Source organism: Tripterygium wilfordii, chromosome 18 (genome assembly GCF_013401445.1).
Source record: "Tripterygium wilfordii isolate XIE 37 chromosome 18, ASM1340144v1, whole genome shotgun sequence".
In the NCBI taxonomy this organism is placed as follows: domain Eukaryota; kingdom Viridiplantae; phylum Streptophyta; class Magnoliopsida; order Celastrales; family Celastraceae; genus Tripterygium; species Tripterygium wilfordii.
The window spans coordinates 11,346,390-11,367,483 of record NC_052249.1 but is presented as its reverse complement, the minus strand read 5'-3'; the positions used below and the strand labels follow the sequence as shown (position 1 = coordinate 11,367,483).

The following is a 21,094-nucleotide window of genomic DNA, read 5'->3' as shown; positions in this document are numbered from 1 at the left end:
GTAAAGCTAAGTTCGATGGGCTTCGGCAAATTTGTTAGCCCAATTTGAAAATCAGGCAGGCTTGGACCCAATTTAATGCCAGCGGCCCAGCATAGAGAAGCAGACGCGGCTAGATATCTATCCATTCCTACAGTTCACTGGATTCTTACCATTCTTCCACAGCAACCACACAATGAATCTCCAAGCCTTCTTCCTCCTCGTACCAGCCGTCATTGCCCCTTATGTGATCCTCTTATTCATCAAACAGAGAAAGAGGAAGCTCCCTCCTGGACCTTACAGGCTACCCATTATAGGAAACCTGCACCAGCTAACTGACTTCAATCATCGATCCCTTAAACTCCTCTCCAATAAACATGGACCACTCATGTTCTTGCAACTGGGTTCAGTTCCTGCTATTGTCATCTCCTCAGCCAATACAGAAAAAGAGATCTTCAAAACCCATGACCTTATATTCTCCGGCAGACCAATTTTTTATACTGTGAAGAAGCTTACTTATAACTGCTCTAATGTGAGTTTTTGTCCATATGGTGATTACTGGAAGGAGGTCAAGAAGATTGTCACTACAGAACTGCTCAGTGCGAGTAAGGTCCAATCGTTCAGGGCAGTGAGGGAGGAAGAAATTGAACTCATGGTGGGTTCAATTGAGAGATCTTCAGGTCCTGTGAATCTCAGTGAATTGACACATTGTTTGACGAATAGCATCGTGTGCCGTGTCGCGTTTGGTAAGAAATTTGAGAGAAATGGAGGTGATGGATCAAGCAGATCGTTCCATAGATTGCGTCAAGAAATACAGAAGGTGGTTGTGGGAGTTTGTGTGTCAGATTTTTTTCCATGGATGGAGTGGCTTAACAAACTCAGCGGCTTTGAAGCAAGGATACAAAGACATTTTGCAGAGCTGGACAAGGTGTATGATCAAATAGTAGAAGAACATCTTGATCCCAAAAGGCCTAAATCTGATCGTGGTGATCTCGTAGATGTTCTGCTTCGATTTCAGAATGATCCGGCTCGATCCATTGCCTTTACTAACAATCAAATCAAGGCTGTTGTAATTTTGTTAAAGGGTTTGCTTTTAAACGAATAATAATGAAGGAGGTCGCAAGTTTAACTCACACGCTCAGCGGTGTGGATGTTATTCTTTCACTGTTTCTTGCTTTGTTTTCTAGATTTTAGTTTCTCTTACACTTTTGCATAACATATAAACTTGAAACTGAAAAGTAGCTAGAGCAACTTTTACAGGATATGCTTGCGGCGGGGACGGATTCATCTGAGGCGACGCTGACATGTACAATGACAGAGTTGATGAGGAATCCATCAGTGATGAAAAGAGCTCAAGATGAGGTAAGAAGAGTAGTGAAGGGAAAGAAGAAGGTGGAAGAGAAAGATCTTTCGCAACTAATGTACCTGAAGGCAGTGTTGAAGGAGTCCTTCAGAGTCCATCCGCCAGCACCACTGCTAGTGCCAAGAGAGACATTAGAGAGTTGCAGAATTGGAGACTATGAAATTCCTGCAAATGCAAGGGTGTTCATAAATGCCATGGCAATAGCCATGGATCCCAAATTGTGGGAAAACCCAAATGAATTTCGACCCGAAAGATTCCTGGATAGCTCGATTGATTTCAGAGGACAACATTTTGAGTTGATTCCGTTTGGGGTTGGTCGAAGGATTTGTCCTGGAATGAACTTTGCAGTCCAGCTGATTGAACTCGCACTAGCAAATCTCTTGTATCGATTTGACTGGTTCTTTCCTCAGAACATGACAACAGAGGATTTGGATTTGGATTTGGAAGAAGCACCTGGTATTACAATGCACAAGAAAATTCCTCTCCATCTAATGGCTACCTCTGCGATATTGTAAAGATACTTTCTCAAGCATTCTCCAAGAAAATAATATGGTGCTTGAGTTAGCTGCGTGGTTTATAAGGAAAGTCTCATTTCTTCTCATAAATGACGCATTGTTTTCGGGTCAAAGTATCAAAGTCTGATGATTCATAAAGAACAAAGTCAAAGTAGTCTGCATCCATGAGAATTTGTTAAATCTAAAACGGATAATATTATTAATGGTGCATAGTGCTTTTCCGTTAGTACTTGCCATACGTCATCTTTCATGTCATTTGGCTTTTTTACCCAATAAAGACAAATATAAATCCTTCTGATAGAGAATGTAGAGAATGTCCTCTATTTACATTCTCAAGAATCCGAGATTTGTCCCGTCAAATTTCTCCATCTTGACTTGATCTTTTTGTAAAGGCATAATTAGACCAAAGTAATAGATATGTTAGATGGGCAAAAAGGGTTTGCGATTTCGAATTAAGACGATGATAGAGATCCCAAAATTGTGGCAATCTAAACTAATTAATGGATACCTTCATGTAATAAATATATGGTCCTTACCTTTTTTTTTTCTTCAAACTCATTATTTACATTAATAAAGAACGAATGACGTGTTTATTTTAACTAAAACAATAATATTTACTTTTTAAGCCGTTGAATTTGATTAAATGATTGAGATTAAAATTGATTTAAGATTTAAGAGGTCGTAGATTCAACTCTCATGTCCATCAGTTTTAGTATTATTTGAGATATTCTTCCTGCACGGGTTTTGGCATAGTCTAAACTGTCATCAACGTGGAACAGATTGGGTTGGCAGCCTGAATTTAAAGTTGATTCAATTGCATTATTTAATCAAATTTAATATAATCATTGACTAATTGGTGAGGTGCACCGCTTAAATAGATTAGAAAACATCATGGAAAATTGTGAGCCCTTGAATGAATCTCTCGACGCCCCGTGCCGTCCGCTCATTTACATTTTACATTTTTTATTATTATTATTTTGATTATTTTTTCAACATATTACGTAATTGTGGGCAATTTGCATTAGATTATGGACCCAGAAAGCCCATTTGCAGTTTGCATCATCCTGGGATGTCATTATTTGTTTGACTTTGACAGTACCATGATTGGACCCAAATCAATGTCAGCATATAGGCGGCTAGATATGTATCCATTTCTATATAATTCCCTGGATTCTATAATCTTTCTTCTTCCACAGCAACCACGCCATGAATCTCCAAGCCTTCTTCCTCATCATACTAGCCTTCATTGTTCCTTATGTGATCTTCTTATCCATCAAACAGACACAGAGGAGGCAGAGGCTCCCTCCTGGACCTTACAGGCTACCCATCATAGGAAACCTGCACCAACTAGCTGGCTTCAATCATCGATCCCTTAAACTCCTCTCCAACAAACATGGACCACTCATGTTCTTGCAACTGGGTTCATTTCCTTCTATTGTAATCTCTTCAGCCAATAGAGCAAAAGAGATCTTCAAAACCCATGACCGTATATTCTCCAGCAGACCAATTTTTTATACTGCGAAGAAGCTTACTTATGACTGCTCTAATGTCAGTTTTTCTCCATATGGGGATTACTGGAAGGAGGTCAGGAAGATTGTTACTACAGAACTATTTAGTGCAAGTAAGGTCCAATCTTTCAGGGCAGTGAGGGAGGAAGAGATTGAACTCATGATGGGCTCAATTGAGATGTCTTCAGGTGCTGTGAATCTCAGTGAATTGACACACTCTCTGTCGAATAACATCGTGTGCCGCGTCGCGTTTGGTAAGAAATTGGAGAGAAATGGACGTGATGGATCAAGCAGATCTTTCCATAGACTGCTTCATGAAATACAGAAGTTGGCTGTAGAAGTTAGTGTGTCAGATTTCTTTCCATGGATGGAGTGGCTTAACAAAGTCAACGGCCTTGAAGCAAGGGTAAAAAAACATTTTAGAGAGCTAGACAAGGTCTTTGATCAAATACTAGAAGAACATCTTGATCCCAAAAGGCCTAAATCGGATCATGGTGATCTTGTAGATGCTCTGCTTCGATTTCAGAACGATCCGGCTCAATCCATTGCCCTTACTGACAATCATGTCAAGGCCATTTTCGCGGTAAGCCATCAAATTTTGTTCAAGTGTAAGCTTTTAAACGAATAAATTCGCCCTAACAAATAAGCTTTGATTGGGACAGTGAAGTTGACTCTCAAGTTCAACTCCCACGCCCCCAACAGTTTCGGTGTTATTTCTCTCACTGTTGCCAGACGAGTCGGTTGAATTGACAATTTTTTTACGGCGGCGTCTAAATTTTAGTTTTTCTTACACTTTTGCATAACATATGAAACTTGAAACTGAAAGTAGCTAGAGCAACTCTTACAGGATGTGTTTACCGCGGGGACTGATACATCAGCGGCCACGCTGACATGGACAATGACAGAGTTGATGAGGAATCCATCAGTGATGAAGAGAGCACAAGAGGAGATAAGGAGAGAAGTCAAGGGAAAGAAAGTGGAGGAGAAGGACCTTTCGCAACTAATGTACCTGAAGTCAGTGTTGAAGGAGTCCTTCAGAGTCCATCCGCCAGCACCACTGCTAGTGCCAAGAGAGACATTAGAGAGTTGCAGAATTGGAGATTATGAAATTCCTGCAAATGCAAGGGTGTTCATAAATGCAGGGGCAATATCCATGGATCCCAAATCGTGGGAAAGCCCAAATGAATTTCGACCGGAAAGATTCATGGGTAGCTCAGTTGACTTCAGAGGACAACATTTTGAGTTGATTCCGTTTGGGGTTGGTCGAAGGATTTGTCCTGGAATGAACTTTGCAGTCCAGCTGATTGAACTCGCACTCGCAAACCTCTTGTATCGATTTGACTGGTTCTTGCCTAAGAACATGACCAAAGAGGATTTGGATTTGGAAGAAGAATCTGGGATTACAATGCACAAGAAAATTCCTCTGCATCTGATAGCTACCCCTGCGATACTGTAAATGTATGGTAGAAATAGATATGTTTTAGCTCTTAAATTACTCTCTCAAGTATTCTCCAAGAAAATACTATGAAGAGTTCTGCACGTTCTGCTGGAATTTCACATTTGCTATGACCAAGTTAGCTGAAGATAGAGTACTTGTGCATGTGTCATGCAGCCCTTGATCAGTGAACATAAACATGTATTTTGCTTCAACTTCAATGTAACAGTAAATATTGCTTCAACTCGAGGTTCTTGTACTACTGCACAAATGCTCTATTTTTAGAAAACCAGAAAGTCAACTATCTTTTTTTTGGTACCCGAGAAGGCGAGAACAACATCATACAAGTTTATCTTTTATACCTCCGATATGAACCTAAACTCGAGGCATCAAGTTCGTCCACATAGAAGTTTTTCACTTGATAACAGAGTAAGTTAGAGCAAAACGCAATGCGTGACTATAAGAATATTATCCAACTAGGTTATAACCCAAATTTTTAGAATTCGGGATCTCCTAAATCCATATGATTTGGCACAAAAAAGATTTATCAACTTACACGATTACCCAAGTCGTTAGAAAGTCAAAAATCACCTGCAGCTACATTCTCGAAGTCACTATAAAACCAAAATTGGCTATCATAACCCAAGAGTCAAGAGTCAGGAATAGTTGGGACTTTGTCAGCAACCAATAACCCGATGGTCCACACTGATATGCAAGCTGAGGTGGGTAAGCAAAAAATGAGTCTAATGAGTAATGACTAAAACAACATCTAACATAAGCACATAACTGGGTGCACTTCTCTTCTTCCTCTTCATTGTTTTCCCCTATATACTAAAGGAGGCTATCTCAGTTCTAATAATTCACTGATGAATGAGTGTCTCGTCCACAACCATGGACTCTCCGCAAGCTTTCTTCCTTCTCCTACTTGCCTTGATTTCACAAAAGGTGGCTCGAGGTTATGCACGTGTTGGGCCATCATTGGACAACAATTTCACACGTGTTTCCGGTGAATCCCGGTGCATCGCCCAGTGAATCGCTTCTCTGGAACTACGATGAGGTGATGGATGTTATACACCGGTACAATTGCGTGAAGGTTTGCATAGCAGGTCATGAACACAGCGGGGGACACTCCATTGATGCATATGGACTACATCATGTGATCCTTGAAGCGGCATTGGAGTGTCCCTTGGCGCAAATGCATATGGATATATAGATGTTTATGATGACAGGCTATTGCTTGTTGGTACTAGAGATCGTATGGAGAGTAAAGAAATGTGTGTCAGTCATTGAGACAACATTTGGGCATGTTTCTTTTTCTGAAATTCATGTGAAATAATCATTCATCAAGACCGTGAGCCGCACATTGTAATCTTTCTTCAATCTATATATCAGCATGATAGATGTTGATTCTTCTCCCTTCTTCTATCCTCTTTTGTGCAGAGAACTAGCTAGATATGTCTACACAATATATAATAATAACTATATATTCCTACACAATATATCTACCTGTAACTAGCTACGCCCCAATAATACTGCATGGTCAATTCATGTGAGAATGTGTGGAGCCAAATTTTAGCACTTCAATTGTTTTGTATGATCGCAATACATGCACCATGAACCATTCGCACTTTTACCAAATCGGTTGGTATGGCATGAGAGAGAAACGATATCCTGGAGAAAAAAATAGCGTAGAAAGTTGGATCGATCATCACGTAAACTTAAAATACAAATTTCAATAGATTTTTTCCAAACTTCAAAACACTTTTACATCATTTATCTAGGGACAATGTTACAGACTCCCAGAATATCATTCTCAAAAGTCCCCCAAATCTACGTGGCATTAAAATAGCCATGGATTAAAAACACATATGTAGGGTCCACTTCACATCCAATACTCGACATTAAATGGGGGTCTTTTGGGGTCACTTTTTGAGGGTCTCAAGCATTATTCTTTATCTAGTGCCCTAAGATTTGCCCTCATTTATATATATTTTATTTGGTAGAACGATTTTAAATAAATGCATTACTTGAACATGGTGTAATAGTCACCATCATAATATAAGAAAAATAAAATAAATTTAGAAAATTTTTACTATGAAGACTTTGATGCATAGAACTTCCATGATACCGTCCGTCACCATATCCTCTCCTGACTCCTCCCAAAAGGCCAAAACCCCTATTGTTTTCGTCTCACTCTCCCTCTCTGAACAATCCAATCCGCCATGGCCATTACAGCCTCTGCTTCCTCTAAACTCGTATACCCACGTGCCCCTCCTTCGCCCTCGCCCTCTTCCTCCTCCTCCGAAAATTCCTCTCTCTTCTTCGCCACTTCTTCGCCTTCAAAATTGACACCCAAAACCCACCTCTCCTCCTCCTCCTCTTTGTCTCCATTTACAATCACCACCACCACCTCCTCCAACGCCTCCCGCCTCTGCAGACGCGGCTCCTTCACTGTTCGCTCGGCTAGGGGCAAATTCGAGCGCAAGAAGCCCCATGTCAATATCGGCACGATCGGCCATGTCGACCACGGGAAGACTACCCTCACCGCCGCTCTCACCATGGCCCTCGCCTCCTTGGGCGGAAGTGCCCCTAAGAAATATGACGAAATTGATGCCGCCCCAGAGGAGCGGGCTCGTGGTATCACAATCAACACTGCCACCGTCGAGTATGAGACTGAGAATCGTCATTACGCGCACGTTGACTGCCCCGGTCACGCCGATTATGTCAAGAACATGATTACCGGTGCTGCCCAGATGGACGGTGCTATCCTTGTCGTCTCCGGCGCCGACGGCCCTATGCCCCAGACTAAAGAACATATCTTGTTGGCCAAACAAGTGGGTGTCCCCAATATGGTGGTGTTCTTGAACAAACAAGATCAAGTGGATGACGAAGAGCTGGTGCAGCTCGTCGAGTTGGAGGTGCGTGAATTGCTTTCTTCTTATGAATTCCCTGGTGATGATGTGCCCATTGTTTCGGGTTCTGCTCTTTTGGCTTTAGAGGCATTAATGGAGAATCCTAGTATTAAGCGTGGAGATAATCAGTGGGTTGATAAAATCTATCAACTTATGGATTCCGTGGATAGTTATATTCCAATTCCACAACGACAGACTGATTTGCCATTTTTGCTGGCAGTTGAAGATGTGTTTTCAATTACTGGTCGTGGTACTGTTGCCACAGGTAGGGTTGAGCGTGGCACCATTAAGGTTGGAGAGACAGTGGATATTGTAGGTTTGAGAGATACTAGAAATACTACTGTGACTGGTGTAGAAATGTTTCAGAAAATCCTTGATGAGGCCATGGCTGGGGATAATGTGGGTTTGTTGCTTAGAGGTGTTCAAAAGATTGATATACAGAGAGGGATGGTTCTGGCTAAGCCTGGAACCATCACTCCGCACACGAAATTCCTTGCAATTGTTTACATATTGAAGAAGGAAGAAGGTGGGAGGCACTCCCCATTTTTCACTGGTTATAGGCCTCAGTTTTACATGAGGACCACTGATGTCACTGGCAAGGTGACTTCCATTATGAATGACAAAGATGAGGAGTCAAAGATGGTTATGCCTGGTGACCGTGTCAAGATGGTTGTTGAGCTCATTATGCCTGTTGCTTGTGAGCAAGGTATGAGGTTTGCTATCAGAGAAGGAGGAAAGACTGTTGGAGCTGGTGTAATTCAGTCCATCATTGAGTAATACTTCGGCATGGCTGGAAAATCTTTTAGCATTTGAATTGCGTGAAAACTTCTTATCCTGAGCTTTTTGAAATTAGTATCCACAATTAGCTACTTCTTGAACCCCATTTCATATATTTTCATTTTTGTTTTGCTTTTGATTGGCCTTCATGTTTAGCCTAGTGGGACAATATTCTTGTGGATAGTTCAATCTAGCTCAGATATCTCTGTTAGAGTGCTTTTTGTTTATTGTGTTACTAATTACTGTAAATGCTAGAACATTTTCTTGCATTTTAACAAGATGAGACGTCTAATAGGTTTCTATGAAACTGACGTCTTTATGTGGTTGATAGTTTCAACATTGATTTTTGGTTTTTTGGATGTTGGTGATCTTAGTTATCAACTTATCATTGTTGATGACGGATGTCTATGCCATTGGCAAAGGAATTAGGTTATCTGGTCATTTCCGAAGAAGTATCCTAACGATAGAGTAGATTTTCGTAGTCAAATTACTAGCCTTGAAGTGGAAAGTTTGTATTCGATGCAATTAGGTTTCTTGCGGGGAAACTTATGTGGTCTGCTGCTTCCTCTGGTTAATGAAACAAGCTTAACTGTAACAGTAACTTTAAGTTCCTGAATTTGTGCTAAATATTGATGAGTAACTTTTGGAATGTTAGATGAGCAACACAGCCCCAACCCCCCTCATCTCCTCGTTCTCGTGCTTCCTCTCTACTTCATCATCACATCACCTAGTTTCAAATGCTTGCCTCTCTGTATATGAATGCATGTTTTGCTGAATGTATTCTCAGATAGATTATTAGTACTCTCAGATGGTGTGATGTTTGGATTGAGTGTGATCACAAAATGGCCCTTTGCAGTTTTTGAATAGTGATTCTAGTTTGCGAATAAGCCTTCACAGCTCGTCTGGCAGTTGCAGGTGACTGTATGCGGGGACAATGGCTTTGGTCTTGAAAATCTTGAGCATAATGGATCAAAAGCTTAAAGAGAATGAGAGAGTAGTCAATGGGAAGCCAATTGAATTCTGCTACCACTAAGACTTGATGTGTTTTAAATCATTACAAAAGGCAGCCTCTAAAGAGGCTATAGATACCATATAAATATACAAACAAGATTACTACACAAAGCTTTTGATGCAAACTGGATGGTCATTCTTAAGCCATTTCAATAAATACTTTCACCATAATATAGCTATCATAGAACTATTCAACCATCTGGTGTCCACCACCAGTACAAAACCCAGCACCTGTAAGCTAAAAAATATTGGCAAATCGTGATTAATAACATCAAGCAGCTGCATGCATCTTCTATAGAACATTGAACCCCTATCAATATGGTGGAGGTCCTAAAAGATGGTCGATGCGAACAATAGTTGTACAAATGCTGCTCTCTGCCTTCTCTCTTCATAATCCGGGTCATAATCCTCGTTCTGCAAAGATAACTCAGTGCTGCATAGATTGAAAACACAAGTGACATGGAATCATTGCCTAGAAGACCATGTACACTGGTCAGTCCATTCCTAGATAGATATTGACGCCTTCAACTCTAAAAACTTGTGAATCCAGCCAAGGCCAGGAATGCATTGTCTGTTCATAAAGATATGCAGTCCTAATTTCAAAACTTAAGATTGGAATCCAGTTGAGACCAAAAAAAATAGAAACAGAATTAACTGCATGATGCACAAGGAAGGTCATTCATATTGATACAGGGACAGGCTAACTTTAGTGAAAGAAATAGGCAATATCAATATAGTAATCGAAAGCTTAAGCTTTTGGGAGAATTGGTGACTTAACATGTTTCCAGAGCCAAGGTCACCAGTTGAAATCTTGCTTCTTTAGGGGAATTGGTGATTTAACTTGTTATCTGAGCCAAGGTCACCAAAATCTTGGCTTCTTTGGGAGAATTGGTCCCATAAGAGAAAATACCAAGTATTTACCAGAACGAGTGTTAGAGTTCCAAGAATTCAGCATCCATCTGATCCTTGAACCCCTACAGTTATCCTTACATTCTCAGCTCAAATTTTTATTTCGTGACACACTGACACCCGTCAAAGGATAAAGCTTTGTTCAGTTTGACAGTGTAGATATTATAAAACCTCTCAGTTCTCACCACCCCAACTTAAAATGTATGGCGAGGAACATACCTTTTCAAATCACATATGGTGGTAGCACTTTTGTTGTGTTTTTCATCTTCCTTGATGCTGCTCAGATCTGAATGGGATACACCGGACAGGAAAGGTGAGAGGAGTGGATCAGGTGCATTTCCTTTACTATATGTTGAAGGCCCAAGAAACGAGCTCAGTTCTTTTCCAAGCATTGCTGAACTACCAGTCCAGTGGCAAGACTTGCGAGATTTTCTCCTCCGCTGTAGAACAAAGGATAGAAAACATATGAAATGAAAGAATAAAATTAATTCAAAACAAATCACATACAAGATTCATAGCACGAAGATCCTAAACTGGAAATAATACCTTTAACGAACTTGCATGCTGCACGACAAAATGCCCAATTACATCTTTTCCTAGATTTGCAGCACATAGAGGACAAACCTGAAACCGTGACATTGAATCAGAAAAAAAATATGCTGACAATGCTATTTAACACATGATAAAGCATCCAGTGGGAAAACTACAATTCAAAGAGTCAACAAGTATATGCAAATGACAAGCACATACAGCATTTTTTAAGTCAAAGCAGTGTTCTTCTTGCAAATGACGACAGAGCACATTTACTTCGATCTCCATATAGCAGAACGGGCAGGGGAAGCAAGCTCTTGGATCATCATCTCCATCAGAATCGTCCAATACTAAATGATTATCTGCTCAACAAATTAAACAGACTTAGAAGGATCTTGTGTTTGTCAATCTATCAGGAATAACTGGCCATCATAAAAATAAAAGAGTGCACCAGCATGGAGGTTTTAAAAGGGAAGACAGGCTTTTAGTGACACTAAGGTGAAATCAAGAAAAGCATTGACAATTTAATTGAAGAGGACAATTTAAGATTTAGTGCACCTGGTAATAAGATCCTCTAGTGGTAATTGAAGATAATCTAAGCTTCAGAACTAGAGATTTCGATTCATTAAACAAGGCAATGTAAAATAACAATAAAACTATCCTCAATTGCTCATGAACATGAAGGTATGTACATTACTTTGCATCTGCGCCTAAGCAATCTTACAACATCCCACACCAATTGAACAAAATTAAAAGAAAAAAAGGTCCCTCAAAAGCAAGAACTTCCAATAACAAGAAACTCTAATTTCTCACTATATCGCAAAATAAATAGTTGGTTTTACATGCCGTACTTATTGGACTGCTAGTTTTTGACGAAATCACGATCAAAATACAATTTTCACTCCGAATCTAAAAGACTCAGTTTGTGATATATCATAAAAAATTAAGTGAAATCTCGAGGAACCCATTTGCAAACTATCTCAAATGAACATTCCAATCTGAAGAAACGACAATAATCAAAAGCAAGAAAATGAAATTATTGAAGAAGAAAAAGAGAAGCAGCAATTAAGTGACAAAAGGTCATTGAGAAGCAAAGTACCAGAGTTTAGGCTAGTAGCATGGACAGCAGAAAAACGCTTGGTAGTGGTAGAGTGGACTCTTGAGGACCAAAAGTCCAAGTTCATGATGACGTAAATCTCCCGGCGATGTCGAGAAACCAATCACCGGCGGAGACGATTGATGGGTGTTTCTGGTGGCGGATTTGCTTACTGTCACGCAGACGCAGAGACAGATATATACTGCATTATCCTCTGTTCTGCAACCGTAGAAGAAGCTTTTCTAACACACAAAGCTAATCCCGTGGATGATCGCCACGTGGATTCTCCAATTAATTTATATATATTTAATTATTTTATGTTTTGGGATGTTTAGTGTTTTGTTTGTCGGAATCTCTCTGATCATTGACAATTGATTAATTTCATAAATGAAGCTACGTCGTTTTCGCTTCGGAAAAAGAAAGTTTGTTGAGATGTGTTACATGGGCTGAATGGAGCCCATTTTTCTCTCTTAAGCCCAGAATATTCTTCCAATGGGCTTAAGCCTTCACACGGCCCATCGTTGTTGGTTATTGGATATGCTTATTGCTTAGCCCTTTTTTAGCAAAAGATTCAAGGTGGCATGCATGCTGGCCCAATTAGGTGTTTGAAATGTATATAAACCTTGACAAATAGAAATAGAGTTTTTTTTTTTTTTTTTTGAATACAAAGAGAGAGAGGAGTTATGGGGAGGGAAGGCTGAAACTCGAGAACTTATGAGATAAAAGTAAATATCTTGATTAAGATCAATAATAGAAACTCCTTATTCCATAATATATAGCATCCACATTCCACAACAACATCATCACTTATTTGTATAATACTTAATTATAAACATATATAGTAATTATTTGGCTGTATGCTTCTAGCTAGCTTATCTGCTTATATATAGTGCAAGTAGGTAGATGCACTTTGCGAGCCAGCCCATTATTCTTTATACATATATATATATATATATATATATATATTAGTTAGTGTATATATATATAATGAAGGTGGTAGTTACTTAACATGAACTTGGGTCGACAGCAGTAGTAAATCCAAGGTCGAATATTCCACATTTATCTGGCAAACTTTCGGGGGCCTGTTTGAATGAGTCGGACGGTAACTTTTCATGTAAGAATTGAATAGCGCGACGGACGCATATGCAGGGTTTGTTTGAGACCGAGTGTGGACACTAGTCGGTTTTTGATGTTTCGGAGAGCGGGGTGGCATACTTCTTGGATTAGCTGATAGAAATCATATGATTGTTCGATACCTTTCACACACGGGGATAGTGCGGACAGCAGCTCCCAAAAGCAATCCTCACTTGGGCGGACTCCTGGTATTATTAATAGTAGCACCAGCAGCAGCACTCTTCAACTCTAAGCCCTGCACCTGCAGTGAGAGGATGATGAGGAGCTGGACGATGATCAGGGACTTCCACACATCGCTCTTGCTCTTCCTACTAATCATATTCATCAACTCCATCTTAATTAATTTATTTGCTTGATTAATTATTTTCTGTGTGTTTAGTAGTTGGTGTGGGATTCTTCTAAGTGAAAACCTTTGTTGCCTTTTATATAGAGAGCCCACGCTAATATTAATTGAAGGTCCAACACCATTCATTTTTTACTAGGAGTATTTATTATATATAGTCTTACATATATATCTGTGTTTGTGTGGATGCAAAACGCCGGCTTTCTTACCATGGCGATTCGATCCAACTGAGGTATTGTGTGTTTTGCACTCTACTAGGGTCCGCACGTATTTATTTCAGGAAATAATCTCATCTCCACCACTCGAACCCATACGATCTTTAGTTTGAGAGAATGAGTAGCCAAGTTACCAATTAAACCTTTTATGTGGATACATATTTTTACAATTTAAGGTATTGTCCACTTTAGGGTATCTCTACAAACGTTCCTACCATTCCCTCACGAATTTATATAAAGAAAATATTCCGCCTCCCCTATTCGAACTCATAACCTCTTAGTGATGGGGAATTAGTTATATGAACATGTTACAAATGGTCTACAAAACAAAAAATCTCAATATTGTAAACTATTATCATATTGACATTTTCATTTATAATAAAGAGAATTTATTATCGAGAGAATTTGGAATAACATATATATATATATATATATATATGTATATGTAAAAGGAAGGTCCGGGTGGTGAAAAACCAAAATGATACGTGTCCATAATTTTGGTATCCATAAGTGTCCATAATCTAGGTGGCATGAGGAGAAGTGTGGGGGGCCATTTTGTATTAGATGGTCCCCACACTTCTCCTCATACCACCTAGATTATGGACACTTATGGACATCAAAATTATGGACATGTAATGCTTCCGGGTGAAAAAAGAATGGTTGGTTTTCATTGATTTCTCTCATAGTTAAATTCATATACATAGCTTACCCGAATAGATTGGGACAATGTTATGATGATGATGATGAGATCTCATAAGGTTTGAAATTTTTTGATCTTGATGACGAATTGAAGTTTAGACTCATAGCATTAATTAGCATATGGGCACCTCTCTAATTACTAGGCTCAGAATTTATATATATGTGTGTGTGTGTGTGTGTGTGTATGCGTCAGACAATTATAAACAAACATTCATATGATATAATATGAGTGAATCAAGTACAACAATTTGTTACATTATCATTATCCTCTTGTCCGCATTTTGTCAACAAGTATCACAGAAGAGGCGTTTCTAAGAACAGTATTGGAATCAAAATACATATATAGGAATGAATTTCAGCATATTTTTTTACATCTAACATCATCAAGTGAAAACAAAGTTAGTTGGTTCATTCAGGTACCTCAGAACGTTCCCTTTTTGCAGAATCCATCATCGTACATAAGAATCTGCTGATGTTACAGGAATAAGGGTTGGTAAGCGCTGAATGTGCTAAGAATGGGAGTTTTCTTAATGATCTTCCGCTCAATCCCTACAAAAATTGAAAAAAGAATGTTTCAAAACTTCATATTTATGAAAGAAAAAAAGGAAAGACAATAGGACCTTAGAAGAATTTCATTTCTGACCTCACATGCTTCTGCAACTTCAAGCAGCTGTTTACACAAATGAAGTGGCGCTTCAACTACCTGGAGCTCAGGCATACTCAGCTTCTCTTTCATAGTTGCATAATTTGGAAAAATGAGGTGGCCATCTTCCTATAAGAATTGCAGGTTTCAAAGGAAACATTAATATTCAGCAGTTTGGGATACAAAAACACGACTCATCATTTGATGTAAGTCGGAAGTAGCAGCACCTTATTGGTCGATATGATTCCTGTCCTCATAAGTTCATGGAAGCAGGATCGCAAAATTTCATACCGAGCTTGCAGAGTTGGTGGACCAACATATGCCTTGATATCAGCTCGATCAACAAAAGCTATGTCTGCAACCCAGTAACTGTAATGAATATATATATTCTAACGCGAAAAATACTTAAATCCATTCCCAATGATGTTATACAGAAGCGAAGGAGCACTATAAAAATGATAGTAACAAGAAAATAATATGCACAAAGCTTTTCTCATCATCATCAGAGTTTGGGAAGAAAAGTCAAGGATTTCAATCGATTGACAATCACCCAGATGTGCTGAGAGGCTGAGACTCCAAAACATCTCATGCGGCCAAAACATTCTAGCAATTAACTTAAAATCATAAATAGAAGTTAATTGGCTCAGAAGGTTCTTAATTGGCTCAAAATATGTCATTTTTCACTAATTATAGACTTACCAATGGCAGCAGTTATATTGGATGTGGTGAGAATAATCACATTTGGTGACGATTTCAACTTGTCCATTTGCGTTAGTAAAGCATTAACAACCTGAGAAGTACCTTTTAGCAGCATTAGTCCTTAAAACATGAAGGGCTGTATGTAACAAGAAGAAAGCTCTATGTAAAAGGGGAAAAGAGAAACAGTTAATTAGTTTGGTAGGTGCAAAAAAATTGATACCCGAATAGAATCAGAAGGTTCAGAGCCAGATAAAGCAGCCTTTCTAGCAGCAGCAAGGCTTTCAACTTCATCTGCAGCAACAACATGATTAAAGAAACTATAACCCATAGTTAGAGGAAAAAATGAATGAGAAAAAAATCAAAGTGCATCTCACCAATCAAAACAAATACCAGATTGTTTTCTTCCTCTACCATTTCTTGGATTTTTTGAAAAAGTTTTGCAACCTAGAAAGAACATACATTACAGTAGTCAAAGCACAACATTACGTGAACCTATAAGAGTGGTTTTCATCAGTGTGCAGTACACGTCTACCAAAGGCTAGTTGATAAAGTAAAGAATGTATAAATATCTATTATAAAATAAAATGCTACTAGGTGACTATACAGGCAATGATGAAAAAGCACCACATGGGCAACGAGAAAATACCAAACTTATCCAAATCCTACATCATTTGTTCAAAATGAGAACCTTCAAAGATATTGCAGCACAGGCTTCATTTGTTAAACAGACCAAAATATTTTCCTAGAATGGGGCACAGTAAAAGCAGAAAGGTTGCTTCAAGTAAATACGGCTTGTAAATGAAATTTTTTCCCCTTATCATGCAGACAAAAAAAGTAGAATCAGCAAGTGATACACCCCAAGCTATTCGTCTCATTGATACACAGGGCAGATTACTTACCAACTTGCCACTTTCAGAGAACCATTTACTAAACAAAGAATGCGCATTAACTTCGATCAATTGGCACTGTGGATATCTGTTTGATGGAGGAACCAAAAGGAAATTTTTCGTCAAACACATATATGGGGTACAAATCAAAGTCTTGTAATCATTATCAAAGTGTTCCCCGAACCATGTTAGAATTGGCTAAAAGGGTTAAAAAAACTTCCCATAACAGAAGGTTCCCACAGTGGACACGGGATAAGGAAATGGCAGAGTGTATGCAGCCTTAAGCTTGCATTAATGCAGGGAGACTGTCTTCGGGATTTGAACCCATGAGCTCAACCTTACCATTAATGGTCCATGGACTCGCCCTAAGTAACAAACTGAAGTCCTAATTGGCAATAAATCTGCATCATAGAAGAGATTTTGACAAACCTCAAGCTAAATCGTATAGATAGTTTTTGAGCCAATGCTTTACACAATGACGTCTTCCCCGTTCCTGGAGGACCATGTAAAAGAACAATTCTGCAAAGATAAAAAGGAGGATGTAGTCAGACTTCATATTGCCCAACTACATTTATGAATTATGAGTCATTCTATCATGCTCTGTAAGTTTGAACTAGGTGTCAAATGTCCTATAGTTACTCACCAATGGGACAGCTGCCCGAACTCTAAATACACATTTTGCTAACTCTTACTTAGATTATTTTACATGTTTCTCATTGCATACATGCCATTGAAGCCTGAATGTCATTCTATTATCAACAAATTAAGAGAATAGGTGCGTAAGTAGAGTTACATCTAAAAACTAACTCTCAAGTTTCAAATATATATTATTAGCAAAGACATCATGAAAACCTTTGATATCAACTAGATCCAAAGTCATATCTATAAAATAAAGAAAAACGAAAAACGAAAACGAGAATAAAGAAAACAAAAAACTGAAGAAACTAAGCATATCTGAATTGTCAATGTTTATCATGTCAACAAAACCTTTCTCACCTGTTCCAGGAAACAAGGAAAGGATTGACAGCCTTTTCAGTGAAAAGTAAAGCACTTGCTGCATAGCGCAACAACCTCTGTTTGAGACCAGATTCATAAATCAAGCTGCAATAGCAAATTTCCACATAAATCCTTATCATCCAGTTTCAAACCATTAAGAACATATAGATGTTACGAGTTGTGACACACCTTTCCCACAAGCCATCAAATTCCTTTGCAGGCAGAATCCATTCATTAAAGCTAGAAAGTTGGCCATCCCCACTCAATTCCTCACATGGACCTTCCTCACTAAGCTGACAAAGCAAAACTCAGATTCTCAATGAGACATGCTAAGCAAAGGGCAAAGAAAATATCAACAGCAGACAATAATGAAATTCAAGAAATGTGGTTGTGCTTCAACATCTTATGGTTAAAAACTCAAAGTAGTTCCTCTCCCAGGACTCAAAAGTCGAAGACACAAAGAAATGGTTCTCGAGCTGTAGCTATCTACACAGATAGAAAATTCATAAACACATAATACCAAAATAAGAAAACAAGACTTGAAAAACCATGCAAATTACCTGAAAGACATGAACAACAGGTTTGACTTGCCAAAATAAAAGGATATCATGGTTATTCACCCATTCCTCTACAAATCAACAATCTGAAAATCAGTATAGAGCAAACATACACCACTTGATCATCAAATAATAAATGAACTAGCCTGCTTAGTGCTTATTAATTAAAATCTCCATGATCCTGTAGAATATTAGATATATATGCAATAAAATAAAAGGAGGAAAACATACCTGTGTCACATATACAAATGCTTTCGACATTGTCCAAAAGAAAGGGATCATCAGGAGGCACTGGAATAGCTCCATCAACATAGCTCAAACTCCTCTTTTCAAGCATTCTAACCAAAAGAAGAGCATCAAGGTTCAATCTCTCACTTGTCAAGCACTCAAAATATATGAAACCAATCAAACTAGGAAGCCAGAGCTTAATTCCATGAAAAAATCACCAAAACTGAACAAACTCCATCTCTAATCGACAGTCACAAAACAGCAGAATTCCATGTAAAATCAACTATAAGTAAATACATATATAATATGTACCTTTCAACAGCTAACCGGACGTCCTCGGTGCGAGCTGTGCTAGAGGGTTTTAAGCGGACTTCAACTGCGGGAAAAAAAAAAACAGGACACAAATTGAAGTGAATTGAAAAACGAAAGCAGAGAAGAGCGCGCGATCCAAATTGACGTCTTTGGCAGATGTTTGCGTACCTGAAACAAGGTATTTATCTTCGGTAAGAGTCAGAGACGGTTCGGTTACGGTGGATTCTGCGATTCCATTTGGGGTGGTAACTTGGGCACCCACAGAGGGGTTAGATTCGGTGACCTCCATGGGAATAGTCATTTCCTGGGGATTTAGGGACTCCGCCGTGGGCTCCATAGCAAAAGATCGATCCGGGACGGGAGATGAGGCCGGAGGGACAAACCCTAGCTCGGCCGAAAGGGGGACTTTGTTAAAAAATAAGCGGGAAAGTGAAAAACGGGAAACTTCTTGTGTTTCTTTTGAGCTTTGACTCTGCTTGCGACTTGCGAGTTGCGAGTCGCGACGATTCTTCCATTCACGATTTCGAAATTCGAATAGTTGGGCTTTCTGCGGCCCATTGACAACTCTATGTACGGCCATGGAGAAAAGAAGCCCAAATCCCAAAGCCCAGCCGATTTGGGCTACATTGGGCCATGTACTGTACTGGAACCATAAGCCCAGCTACTTTATTGGACCGGCCCAACATAGTGACAAATCTAAAGAATGAAGACACAGCAATAAATTGGTTTGCAACCCTCAAGTCTCTGTGAGAAAAAAGGAGAGAGTTTTCCAACAAGAAAGAAATGGATGGCAACAACCCATAACCAATAATTCCTCTGCTCAGTAATGTGAGGCTCAAATTTAGCTAGAGATGATAACATGGCAGCCAGTAATCACCATGAAAGAAAAAAGTAGAGCTTGAAGATCATGAGCAGGAGCATGCATGCATGAAATTCTCAAAGTAGTTTCGTATCAACAAAATATCACAAAAAAAGATTGAGAATCTGTAGTTTGTGATTAAGATTCCAACTCCATTATTGTGGACTAGTCCTAGTACATGGGAGATTTCCTGCAATGGTGTGAATTTGATTGGAACTCTATATATATATATATATATACACACACACACACACACAACAGAATAATTATTCACCTCTTATTGTTCATATCATATAAAACTGGGCAGTACATAGATTGTATCTTTCTTCTTCTTTCTTCTTTTTTTGACAAATTAAAAACACTCAAAGCAAGCTATTGCTGCTAACATATAGCGAAGGTGTGCATTTTATTCTATACTAACACCACCATCAACAGGGTTAGTATATATGCCTGAGATTTTATGCAAATTTTTTTACTTATTGAAGGTCTTCCATTTGCGCAACTCAAAAGCCTTGTGCCTCTGCTGGATGAAGCCATCAGCTTCCGAATCAATGGTTTCTTCCACGATTTCTTCGTAATCCTGGCCGCTACCTTTTGGGTTGTTGATATCCTCTTCAATGGTCTCAATCACTTGAACTTTCTTCTTATGATCCTTACGAGAGTGCTCTTTGCGCGGAGCTTCTTCCTCGTAAGTCATCTTCTTGTTGAAGATCTTGTGCACATTAGGATACCGAGGAACATCATCAGTGAGAACCCCGCTAGGCATCCTTTCGGTTCTGGAATCATGAGCGTGGTGGTGATCGTAGGACGTGGTGGTGTCCCAGCCATACTGCTGGCGAGTTTCGTAGTAGACAGGAGAGCGATTCATTGTGTGATTTTTGCTGCTGTAATGAGATTTTGGAAGTAGCAGCTGCTGTTTTTATGGACAGGAATCAAAGCTTTATCCTTGTTAGATCAGTAAGCATCTGATTCTCCATTTCTTGCCGCTCACATTTTAGGGACGAATCAAATGACTATTATAACAGAGAATCTGAGGATGATGAGAAATTACGTCTTGATAATGGATTCCAAAAGGGTTTCTGTTTCCCACTTGAAAGAATAAAAACTAGTGACAGACAGCTATATCAAAGCTGGTTTTATTACCACACAAACATGGCTTGGTGTCATTTTTCACGTTTCATGCCTCGGGCATGAATTGGTGCCGTTTTCACTTTTCACTATGGGTGAAAACAGTCGATCTTTTCCAATTTTTTTTTATATAAATCTAACTGACCGATCAATCGGTTATTTCGATTATCAATAAGTTCTTAAAAGAAATATGTTAAAAAGAATTGAAAATAACCAATTGATTGGTTTGGTTATATCGATAATTTTTGTACAACCCTAATTTTCACAATTTCATTAGTGGAGTCTTGGCCAAAACCTCAACGGCCAATCCCCTATATTTGTATTAAGAGTGAAAACCTGAATTGACAGGAGCATGCTGTCA

At 39.0% G+C, this 21,094-nt stretch overlaps 5 protein-coding genes across 15 annotated transcripts; 3 read left to right on the top strand and 2 right to left on the bottom strand.

The window, feature by feature from the left end:
• Nucleotides 1–14: 14 nt before the first annotated feature.
• LOC119983276 (cytochrome P450 71A9-like) lies at nucleotides 15–1,956 on the top strand. The gene is made up of 2 exons (XM_038826934.1): nucleotides 15–1,039; nucleotides 1,225–1,956. The coding sequence occupies exons 1-2, from the start codon at nucleotides 173–175 to the stop codon at nucleotides 1,852–1,854; spliced, it is 1,497 nt and encodes a 498-aa protein (XP_038682862.1). The 5' UTR covers nucleotides 15–172; the 3' UTR covers nucleotides 1,855–1,956.
• Nucleotides 1,957–3,047: 1,091 nt separating this feature from the next.
• LOC119983986 (cytochrome P450 71A9-like) lies at nucleotides 3,048–4,914 on the top strand. Its single transcript, XM_038827727.1, has 2 exons — nucleotides 3,048–3,945; nucleotides 4,210–4,914. Exons 1-2 carry the CDS (start codon nucleotides 3,061–3,063, stop codon nucleotides 4,816–4,818), a joined length of 1,494 nt encoding a protein of 497 aa, XP_038683655.1. The 5' UTR covers nucleotides 3,048–3,060; the 3' UTR covers nucleotides 4,819–4,914.
• A 2,059-nt stretch (nucleotides 4,915–6,973) lies between these two features.
• LOC119984823 (elongation factor Tu, chloroplastic) lies at nucleotides 6,974–8,721 on the top strand. Its single transcript, XM_038828945.1, has one exon. The coding sequence runs from the start codon at nucleotides 7,020–7,022 to the stop codon at nucleotides 8,484–8,486; it is 1,467 nt and encodes a 488-aa protein (XP_038684873.1). The 5' UTR covers nucleotides 6,974–7,019; the 3' UTR covers nucleotides 8,487–8,721.
• Nucleotides 8,722–9,481: 760 nt separating this feature from the next.
• On the bottom strand, nucleotides 9,482–12,249 carry LOC119983713 (protein DEHYDRATION-INDUCED 19 homolog 5-like). 11 transcript variants are annotated; one of them, XM_038827413.1, is made up of 5 exons: nucleotides 12,037–12,247; nucleotides 11,160–11,299; nucleotides 10,941–11,030; nucleotides 10,626–10,846; nucleotides 9,482–9,930 (listed from the first exon to the last, which is right to left on the bottom strand). In XM_038827413.1, the coding sequence occupies exons 1-5, from the start codon at nucleotides 12,119–12,121 to the stop codon at nucleotides 9,828–9,830; spliced, it is 639 nt and encodes a 212-aa protein (XP_038683341.1). In that variant the 5' UTR covers nucleotides 12,122–12,247; the 3' UTR covers nucleotides 9,482–9,827. The 11 variants fall into 11 exon arrangements, with proteins under 11 accessions (XP_038683341.1, XP_038683345.1, XP_038683347.1 ...); XM_038827417.1 differs by having other exon boundaries at nucleotides 10,626–10,843; nucleotides 10,953–11,030; XM_038827419.1 differs by having other exon boundaries at nucleotides 11,214–11,299.
• Nucleotides 12,250–14,621: 2,372 nt separating this feature from the next.
• Nucleotides 14,622–19,215, bottom strand: LOC119983841 (pachytene checkpoint protein 2 homolog). The gene is made up of 14 exons (XM_038827567.1): nucleotides 18,915–19,215; nucleotides 18,747–18,810; nucleotides 18,438–18,544; nucleotides 18,210–18,277; nucleotides 17,839–17,942; nucleotides 17,650–17,754; nucleotides 17,083–17,172; nucleotides 16,666–16,741; nucleotides 16,141–16,210; nucleotides 15,987–16,057; nucleotides 15,767–15,857; nucleotides 15,295–15,422; nucleotides 15,068–15,196; nucleotides 14,622–14,973 (listed from the first exon to the last, which is right to left on the bottom strand). Exons 1-14 carry the CDS (start codon nucleotides 19,081–19,083, stop codon nucleotides 14,833–14,835), a joined length of 1,413 nt encoding a protein of 470 aa, XP_038683495.1. The 5' UTR covers nucleotides 19,084–19,215; the 3' UTR covers nucleotides 14,622–14,832.
• Nucleotides 19,216–21,094: the final 1,879 nt, after the last annotated feature.

Coding starts and splice junctions, on each gene's coding strand:
- LOC119983986 (XM_038827727.1), top strand. CDS start 3,061: ATGAATCTCCAAGCCTTCTTCCTCATCATACTAGCCTTCATTGTTCCT. Junction 3,946..4,209: donor ATGTCAAGGCCATTTTCGCG/GTAAGCCATCAA, acceptor CAACTCTTACAG/GATGTGTTTACCGCGGGGAC.
- LOC119983841 (XM_038827567.1), bottom strand. CDS start 19,083: ATGGAGCCCACGGCGGAGTCCCTAAATCCCCAGGAAATGACTATTCCC. Junction 17,173..17,649: donor TTCCTTGTTTCCTGGAACAG/GTGAGAAAGGTT, acceptor TTATCTTTGCAG/AATTGTTCTTTTACATGGTC. Junction 16,211..16,665: donor TCTCTGAAAGTGGCAAGTTG/GTAAGTAATCTG, acceptor TGTTCTTTCTAG/GTTGCAAAACTTTTTCAAAA.
- LOC119983713 (XM_038827412.1), bottom strand. CDS start 12,121: ATGAACTTGGACTTTTGGTCCTCAAGAGTCCACTCTACCACTACCAAG. Junction 11,031..11,156: donor GCTTTGACTTAAAAAATGCT/GTATGTGCTTGT, acceptor TCACGGTTTCAG/GTTTGTCCTCTATGTGCTGC. Junction 9,931..10,625: donor ACCATATGTGATTTGAAAAG/GTATGTTCCTCG, acceptor CAATCTATGCAG/CACTGAGTTATCTTTGCAGA.
- LOC119983276 (XM_038826934.1), top strand. CDS start 173: ATGAATCTCCAAGCCTTCTTCCTCCTCGTACCAGCCGTCATTGCCCCT. Junction 1,040..1,224: donor TTACTAACAATCAAATCAAG/GCTGTTGTAATT, acceptor AAGTAGCTAGAG/CAACTTTTACAGGATATGCT.
- LOC119984823 (XM_038828945.1), top strand. CDS start 7,020: ATGGCCATTACAGCCTCTGCTTCCTCTAAACTCGTATACCCACGTGCC.